Raw genomic sequence first — 9822 nt, forward strand, 5'->3', positions numbered from 1 at the left:
AGTTGATTCATAATGCCAACAATGTGCACGATTTTCAAGTTCTTCTTACCATGCAGAAAACATTTCTTGTTCTTCTAGGACTTTCTTGGTTTTATTTGTTACATTTAAACTGAATACAGCTGGAATTTATTGTGGCTTAAGGAGTAAGGTCGGGCTCCAGCTTTTCTTTTTCCTTCCAAATTGTTAGCCGTTTATATCTCAGCACTATCTACTGATTAAGGATGGAATCTGAAACTATTGCTTGTACCCAATATGCTGATTAAAAAGTGAATACTAATGAAAACTTGGAAAGCAGTTGTGGCATGATTTTCTGTTTGCAGATGGTTTTATTCCAACTAAGATGAATTCAAGGCTTAGTGAGGCTTGCAAAGAAACAAATTCAGGAACTAGTAAGAGATGCTATTTCACCTACAAACAATTTAGAGGGAGGAGATGAACTGAAGCGTCTAAGGAGAATAAAGTGGGTTGTATCAGAAATGCTGGAATAAATAAATATTATGGGATGCATATAGATAAAAGAAGTCCCTGAGTGGTGTAAATGGGTAAGTGCTTGACTACTAGCCAAAAAGGTTGGTGGTTTGAACTCACCCAGAGGTGCCTTGGAAGACAGGCCTGGTAATCTGCTTCTGAAAGAGCACAGCCTTGAAAACCCTATGGAGTGGTTCTACTCTACACAGAAGGGGTCCCCATGTGTCAGAATTGACTTCAAGGTAACTAACAACATACAGATATAAAGGTACAATGGTATTATTGCAGCATTAGCTCTAATGCTGCCTGGTTTGTTGAGCAGCTGCAAACCTCTCAATTTGCCTTGTGAGTAAAATAAATCATAGTCACATTTCTGTTGCAGGCAGACAAACCCATTGCCTGCTACAGTGAATTTTTTTCTGGGTGCTTCTCTGTCTTCCCTTTATATTTTGTTTTTTCATTTAGCATGGATTACTTTTATAATTTGGAAACTGTACTAGGAATAAAGAATACTTTGAAAGTTGGAAAACTAAAGAAAAAATGACAGTAATCAGGACAGTAAAGAGAGTTTCGTGGAGGACACAAAATTTATAAAGGGTCAGTCTAGTTTGCGATAATTTAATTTGCAGAACGACAGCCATTAAGTGTAACCAAGACTGAGATTTATAAAACTATTAAAAAAAGGGCTGCTTGGACAACTGGGAATTTATGGTCCTGGGTTACAGAATCAACGTAACGTGTGAAAGCTGACCGAACATGATCCGGGAGCTCTGGGCAGTGCGATGAGCTGATGGTGACTTTTTTCTGGCAGTTGTTGTTATTAGCTGCTGTGATTCACGGTGACCCGCGCACAACGGAACGAAATGCTCCCCAGCTTGGTGCCACCCCCATGATCGGTTGAAGATTGGACCACAATGATCCATAGGATTTTCATTGGCTGATTTTCAGAAGTAGATCACCGGGCCCTTCTTTCTAGTACCTTTTAGTCTAGAAGCTCTGCTGAAACCTGTTCAGCATCAGAGCAACACTCAGGTGGTAACTGCGCATGAGGTGCACTCATCGGGAATCGAACCGTGGCCTCTCACATGGAAGGTGAGATTCTACCACTGAACCAACGTTTTCTGCAGTTAATGGGCCCCCAATAAGAACCTAACCCCATAAAGTGCAAACCCAGAGAAAACGAGTTCTGGCTTCTAAACATGGCATTGAAATTCCTAAACCTATTGCAGTCCCGTTAAGTTCGCACCTCCTTGCCAAGACTCTCTCTGATTAATGCTATGTCTTATAAATGAATTTTCAGATCCTTGCTGATGTTGTCAAAGGCCCTATAGTTTCCAAGCTTCAAAGAATTTGGTCTGGGCTGAGCATCTCCCTACTGTGCAGGACACCCCATGAGCCTCTGGGTTGTGCAGCAGCAAAGTACAAAACAAGGCCGCTGTCTTCTGGAAGTTTCTCACCTGGTCAGGCAGGCAAGGCATCTACAGATAAAACAATTAGAGTATGCAGGCCTCCACGTGTGATGTAGTCTGTACCGAGAGAATAAGTCAGGGAGGGAGCAAAAGCTAAATGCATCTGAACAATCAACCCTTTATTTCTGTAACAAAGAGACAACCAGTACGACATTTGATTTTAGGAATTTATTATTTTCTTAAAAAAAGCAACTTTCAGAGTTTGTCATTGTACAGGTTCAGCCATGTCTCCTATAGCATGGTGCAGTGATAACTGATTTTTATAACAACAACTCAGAGGCACGAAGATCCATAACTGTCTTTTGAATTATCACAGAAAGAAGAAAGATCTAGAAGAGTGTACTGTTAAGTGCTTTAAAAAAAAAATCATATTCTAATTCTTTTAAATTGGCTAGCCGAGTATGATATATAGTAGAGCTCAAATAACTAGAAAAGGCAATTGCCTAGAACACCCCATTCCCCCTCGGTGTGCATTAACAGTTTTACTGCAGATAACTTTATATAGTTTGCAAACTCATTCAACCCATTGCGCACAGCATTAATTTTTCCTCTTTTTGATTTGGCACTAGGATAACACTGTTGCTCATTTATCTCCTAATTATTTTTTTCTAGTTCTTTGATGGATTTTCCTCCATCTGACATAGTGTTTGGACTTGAGTGTACAAGATACTTCGAGATCATCTCTGCCCATTCTACTGATATTTACAATGAAGTTATCCCTGGCCAGATCTCTAAGACTATTAATTTAGCCACCAGCTCTGTTCTTGACCTTGGTAAGGGAGAGACCTTGTGTCTCGGTGGGGTGTGTACCAACCTCCAGGCCAGCAACTGTATGTGAGCCGGTTGAGAACAGAGGGGGCCATGGAACCCACGTTTCTCATTAATGCTGTGCAAACAAGGGTCTCGTCGCTTCCGTAACTATTTGTACATTTATAAAAGCAATACAGTCATGGGAAAAACCAACAAGCACAGCTTGGTAGAATAACCTGCCATGAAATATCATTGGCTTTATAATAATTTACTACAACTGTTCTTTTTATTCACACTGGATAGAAAATGCTTCCATCTAACACATGGAATACGAATATATACAACGAAAATTTGGTTTTTATTAAAACAAACAAGTTCAGAAGGACAATTACATGGGGGTTGAAAAATAATTTTGTGCAGTTTCCTGATCACAATCATATGTCTTCTGCCTTTTACAGGGAATGACACAAGTACTGATAGATTTTATAAACCAGTTAAATAATTTTCCTGACTGTTATCACCTACTAGTAAAATACTGCCTTGTTCACACAGTGTATAGAAGTTTCTCCTTCTCAACTGTAACTCTGAATTACTAAGGATGACACAGTGAGTGAGTTTTAAGGACAAACCCTGCTAATCCTCTACAAAATCGTCATACATTTGCAGTTCCCTATCGCATCAGAACACCTGACCAAAACAGCATCCTGGAAACTGCACAGGGCATCTGGTTGCCACCCTGTTTGGATCCTGAATTTTGCATTCTCACCTGATGCCCACCATCTTGGTTTGAACTTTCCCATGGCAGCAGTGAGCCATGCTACAATGGTGTGGGGTGGACCGTTTTGTACTGCCAGCAGTCAAAACGGTTGTGATGGGCTCAAAGTATATGCTGTGAGCCTGGGGAACCCATTTTCCTGTGGAATGGTTTTCTGGGGCCTAGCAATGTCACTGCAGGTGATCGAGACATTCTGGCTCCTGCTTCATGAAGGATTATACTAAAGAAGAAGACTAGTGTTCTGAAAATAGACAATGTGACAGGGTGGAGACTGAGGAGGGGGGAGGTTGCTTTCATGAGTCCTGAAAACCATATCTGCTTTAGCTCTGTGAGAAGGCCAGGAGATTCTCTGGGAGTAGCAGGTATGGGGGAGAAGGGCTGGGTCTGAGGAACACTTGGACAAGTGTCAGTTTGGCATTGGCTCTGCAAATTTGGTGCCTATGGTCCCCCACTAAGGCATTTTGCCTAGATCTATTTTCCCTGGACTGTACCTTTCATGTCCCCGGGATTCCCCATTCTCCACACAATCGCTGTTTTTTTTTGCTTTTAAGGTAAGGATGCAAAATAGGGTTCATTTCTTGCTCTCAATTCTGACTGATGGGTGGTGGTTCTTTGCAGCTGTGATTTGAGAAGGATTGTGAAGAAATATTTGGGCTCAATGGGAAAGAGTGCCATGATTGATAAGCAATGTCTGCCATGGGTACAAGGATAGGCCTTGGTAGAATTTGTGCCATGCCATTACAGCCCTGAGCTGAGAGGGGGATGATGGCTTGATGGGTTCTTCAAAGGTCTTTGAAGACCGTAGCCCAAAACATTAAGTTTATATTTTATATTCTGTTTTGTTTCAGAAAAGATGCCAGAATTTGAGGGGGTATATGGATAGGAATTTTAGGTCCTGTGAAAAGCTGGAGGGGGAGATAATTTTGAACAGGCTAGTTAGCAGCAGGCCCTCAACAATGATCTCTGTTTTCACCCCTGGGTAATGAAGCCCAGTGTTTAGAAAGTGACTATAGGGCTTATGGTTAGACACAGATTCAGAAAGGCTGGAGGAAGTGCGTGGTCCCAGCCTTGGTGGGAACTTCAGGCAGAGCATTTCTGGGTTGCATATCTAAGGCATTTCACCTTGGTGAACAGCTAAGCATATTTGTGAGCATGCTGCAAAGCCAAGGACAAAGATATCTGCATCCACACCTGCATGCCCTTTTTTCTCTGATTAATCAAAGGACCTGGGACAGTTTCCTTCTTATGTCAGGACCAGTGTGTCTCAGCTCTACCTAAAAGTCTCTGGCACACACTTTACCAAGAAAGAAAAAAACATCAGTGAGATGGTATGGCAGGTGTTAATGATGCCATTTTGGAAAGACAAACACATGGCTGTCTCTAAAAAACAGGGTCAATCACTTCTTCATATTTTAGGTGATTTAAACCAAAGCCAAATTTTGATTTTTAACATAACTTATTGACAGGTTGCTCTTTGACAATGTCACTGTCTGTTGATTTAGGGGACCATGTCTGGCCAAAGCCAGCCACCTCTAGCTGCTGATGGCCTGTGGGTTTTAGAAACTGTCCGACACTCCCATCAATACTCCCCGTCAATGCACACAGCCGATTTCACTTACACATCAACATGGCAACATACCTTTTTCCATCAGTAAACACGCGCCCTCTTCCTCATTTGGAAACTGGGAGAATTTGAAAGAAAGATAAGCACATTGTTTTACTCATCTGCAAATCCCAGAACATTCTTTTGACAGTATACCTGTCTGATGTTGAGTTTCTTGCCATACTGGGACCCCGACTTTTCCAAAGCTGTAGACAATGGGTTTCTGCCTTCACGGGTGGCACAGAGGGGCGAGAATTCCTTGGTTCCTAGGCCAAGGATCCCGGGTCAAGAGATCAAGATGGAATGGAGGAAGGAAGGCAGCATTCAGAAACCCAGCAATGTTACTTCTTTTCCAACTCTGTTTCACTCTCAGAGAAGATTTTCTCACTGCTCTCCATGAGACGTAATTCCATTTAGAGCATCTTGGCAGTTTCACTGTCTCTGGAACCTTCTAGAGGTGATGGACCACTGGCTATAAATGTGACTGTAGTTGCCTCATCATTTGTTTTCAGGCAATTCGAAATTTCGATTTCTTTCCGCGGATCACCACTGCCGGCGTACTGGCATTGCAAACGGATTTTTGAAGTGTGTGAACGTCAGTGGGCTTTGTCCCCACTCATTTCCGAAGTGGAAGCCTCCTCTAAATGGAAAGACTTGTTCTAATACCACAGAGGAGCCCCCTCCCCAAAGTTTCTGAGAGCGCCCAGAACACGAAATTTTGGGTTCTAGACGGAAGGCCTAGGAGGGGGTCGGGAGGGCGGTGGTGCCCTGCTGGGGGGTGGAGCCTGAGGAGGAGGGGGAAGGGTGGAAGGTGGGGACGGGACTGGAGGGGTAGGGGCGTTGGGGGGTGGAGGGGGGCAGTGGGGAGCGGGGGCTGGAGGGGTGTAGATGGGGGCAGGTGGCGGTGAAGTGCTGTGGTAGGCATTGTTGAGGGGGTACTTGGCTGGCGGGTTGTTCTTGACTCTGGTGAAGTTGATGCAGCGCCCCTGGAAGACAATCAGAGAGAAGGAAATGTGAGCGGATGTTTGCCATGACCTTAAAACCAGGGCAGGTAGGAAGTGTGGGGGGCCGCTTGAAGGAAATATCTGGAAGCAGCTCTGCTTACAATGATGCTATAGTGGACTACAGTAGAACTTGACAACAAATAAGCTTCCCTCGTCTGGGCGGGTACCGGCCACCTAGGTACCTGCCTCACTTCACATTCCCCATGTCTGTGGGGTACTTCACTGTTCTCTCCGTGAGCATCCTGGATGCCTACAGAAACCCTCCGGAGGAGTCTAGGTGGAGCCACATAGTGGGATGCATGGCGTTGCCAGGAGTCAGAATCCACTCATGGCAACTGTTTTTTTTTGGTTTACCTGGATCTAGCACTACTCAGAGCTGGAGTGTGGGATTTTTTCTGGCCTCACCCTCCAGGAGGGCAGCTCAGCCTGTGGTGTCCAACCTGAAACCATATGCCCAGGAAGGCCAGGGTTTTCCTTCTAGGTCTTTTGGGAAGGGTCTGAAGGGGACAGGGAGGGTGAGACTGGAATTTCAGGAACAATTACCTCTAGGACAAGAAGGAACCAAACCAAACTTGCTGTTTTCCAGTCGATTCCGAATCACAGTGACCCTACAGGAGAGAGTAGAACTATCCCACAGGGTTTCCAAAGAGCAGCTGGTGGATTCGAACTGCCAACGTTTTGGTTAGCAGCCGAGCTCTTAACCACTGTGCCATCAGGGCTGCAAGAAGGTACTAGAAGTGTGTTATTTGAGAATCATAGCAGGGACAGAATGAATGTCTGTGGAAGGGGATGAGGACCAAGCTAACCTGTCCTCACCTGTGCACAGCCCACTCATCCTTCAAGTCACAAATCAAGTCCCTTTTCCTGCACACATTTCTCCGGATGACTCCAGCCTCCATTTATCCTTTGCCCTTCCCTGACTTCTTCTCTAGGTACAGGCTACACGACACATTGAGGCCTGAGTACTGTAGGTGTTTTTTCTGTCCAGAAGACAGTGGCCATTTTTTGTAACTTGCTGCCCCAACACCCAGAGCCTCACGGGTTGTCCTGCATGGCAAGGAGACTCTGTCACAACCGAGTTGTTTGAAGCTACTCAGGAAACAGTAGGACCTTTGACAACATCAGCAAGGAACTAAAAATTTATTTATAAGGCATAGCATTAATCAGAGCAAATCCTGGCAAGGAGCTCCAAGCCTAATGGGAATGCAAAAGGTTTAGGAATTTCAGAGCCATGTTTAGATGTCAAAACCAAAAAACCTGTTGCTGTGGGGTCAATTCTGACTCCTAGTGACCCTATAGCACAGGGTAGAGCTGCCCCGCGGGGTTTCCAAGAAGCAGCCCCATGTTCTCCGGGCTTGCACTTCCTGAGGTTAAACCAGGACCTAACTGTGTTAGGTTCTAACTGAGGGCCCATTAACTGCAGAATAAGTCACTATCATCTCATTGCACTGCCCAGAGCTCCCAGATCGTGTTCAGTAAGCTTTCACGCATCATGTTGATTTTGCAACCCAGCACTAAATTCGCAGTTGCCCATGCAGTCCCCCTTTTATAGCTTTATAAATCTAAGCCTTGGTTACAGTTTAGTTATGATTCTGGATAAAGCTCTTTCCTTCAAGATGTTAACGTCCTAACGATTACCATCTGTGATAAATTCCTGTAATGGACAACTCAGAGTAAGGATTTACTGTACTACCTACTCTTCCCTTTGTTCCTAGATGTGCTAAATCAGACCAGGAGACTCAAGAGACTCATTTCCTTTAAAGATGAAGGAAAAGTCTGGTCCTGGGGAAGGAGCTGTTGGTGTTTGGGGTTGGGTCCCAATCTGGCTTCAGATCTCCTCCAGGGTTGGCCAGCCCACTGCCATCTCCCTGCCTTTAGGGATCAGTGATGGTAGGAAGGGGGAAGAGAGAGGCTAATTAACCCAGAGGCCCATTGACTCATTTCAAAAAAGTGTGACTAATTATTTTTAACCGAGGTCCTTTTGTCCAGGGACAAAGTCAGGAGCTCTCAGCCTACTTTGACCAACATCTCTGCTTGTAACCCAGATTACCGGTAGCAAAACCAGTTGCCGTTGAGTGGACTCAAACGCATGACGACACCATATGTGTCAGAGTAGAATTATGTTCCATAGGGTTTTCAAAGCTGATTTTTTGGAAGTAGATCGCCAGGCCTTTCTTCTGAAGCAGCTTTGGGTGGACTTGAAAGGTGAGTTGGAGGTAGTATCAGGTTTCCTGGCTCCTAGTCAGCCCCTTCTGAGTGAACTGCAGGCTAGAGAGTCTACACTCTGCACCTGGCATCTATAATAAAACGAGCGCCCTGGAAGCGAACGGAGCGTTGGACCCTGAACCACAGCAGATCCCGATGCCCGCTGTCTTGTGCCTAAGTCTTCTAGCGTCTTGTGGCTGCGTAACTCCTGTAACGTGTATTTCTTAAAGGACCTCCCACAGTGCTTTGCACACAAAGTTGACCGATGATACATTTATACCTACTTATCTTCCTGATAAAAGGTGCAGACCCTGCATAAACCAATCCATGGGCCCATTTACAGTAAGAAGTAATTAGGTTTTCAGAGGAGGGGTGTGGCTACAAATTAAGTTCTTAAAACTTGGAGCCAGAAGAGCCAACACAAACACTGTAACACTTAGACCATATAATTGACCTAAAGATCAGTTTACGCGACATCATTTTTTGCTTGCTGGAGGATAATAGGAAGGCCAGATGTGCTCAGTGTAATGTATGCCAGCAAATCTGCACTGTGTTTGGTTATGCGGTTGCTAGGATGACTGGAGCCCTCACTGTATACAGGGGCCTTTATAGTTCAGTTTAATTCTCTGCAGTATTGTGTTTGGGTTTGATTCAGACCCATGATTTGGCTTTGACATCCGTTTACCTCAGTTTCCTCATTTACAAAGTATGAACGCCAATTATTTTCACACATTAGCAACGCGGAATGCTCCGGTTACATTCTAAGAAATGCGACAAGATGTCCTGCTAAGCTCTGGCTTAGCGGGATGTTAGGTGGCTTCCCTATTAGATCCTAAAATGCCATTTTGATTTCACTGATATAAATGATGTTGGGAGGATTATTAAAAATGTCCAGGCAACTCATTTTATTTATTATCAAAACCCTATGAGCTAAGTATTATCATCTTCATTATACAGAAAGGAAACCGAGGCTGCTGAACTATTTAAAAAACTTGTTGAAGATCACACAGCCAGTGCTAGAACTGGGATTAAAACCTTGCTTTGCTTGCCTCTGGAGCTCATCCTCTTTTTCACTGTATCATCCCGAATACAGACTAAAAGTGCAAATAATTTCTTGAAGGCCTTGTAGATGGTATCACACAATGGAGCATGTGGCTATACTCCGTCTTCCACACAGCTGTCAAGGGATTTCTCCAGAACATAAACCAAACAACCCAACCAGTGGAGTCAATTCTGGCTCATGATGACCCCATGTGTGTCAGAGTAAAACTGCTACATAGGGTTTTCTTTCTTTCTTTTTCTTTACAGATGTACAATTTATTGAAAGCAATTACAATTATCGGCTGTGCAACCCTACCCGTAACCAATTTGATATTTCCATCACCATTAACCATGCTCCCATTCCCCTCCCTCCTGCTCCACAGGGTTTTCAATGACTGTGATCTTTTTTTTTTTTTTTAAATATTTTATTGTACTTCAGGTGAAGGCTTACAGAACAGATAGTTTCTCATGTAACAGTAACACACATGCTGTTTTATGACATTGGTT

General features: G+C 44.0%; 1 protein-coding gene across 1 annotated transcript in view; it reads right to left on the bottom strand.

Moving 5' to 3' along the window:
* Nucleotides 1-5790: 5790 nt before the first annotated feature.
* Nucleotides 5791-9822, bottom strand: part of ANTXR1 (ANTXR cell adhesion molecule 1) — a 268269-nt gene continuing 264237 nt past the window's right edge. The window contains exon 18 of the mRNA XM_004369248.1: nucleotides 5791-6051. Coding sequence (XP_004369305.1) covers nucleotides 5791-6051 — 261 coding nt within the window. The remainder of the gene's footprint in view (nucleotides 6052-9822) is intronic.

This window comes from Trichechus manatus, unplaced genomic scaffold (assembly GCF_000243295.1).
Source record: "Trichechus manatus latirostris isolate Lorelei unplaced genomic scaffold, TriManLat1.0 scaffold00004, whole genome shotgun sequence".
NCBI lineage: Eukaryota > Metazoa > Chordata > Mammalia > Sirenia > Trichechidae > Trichechus > Trichechus manatus.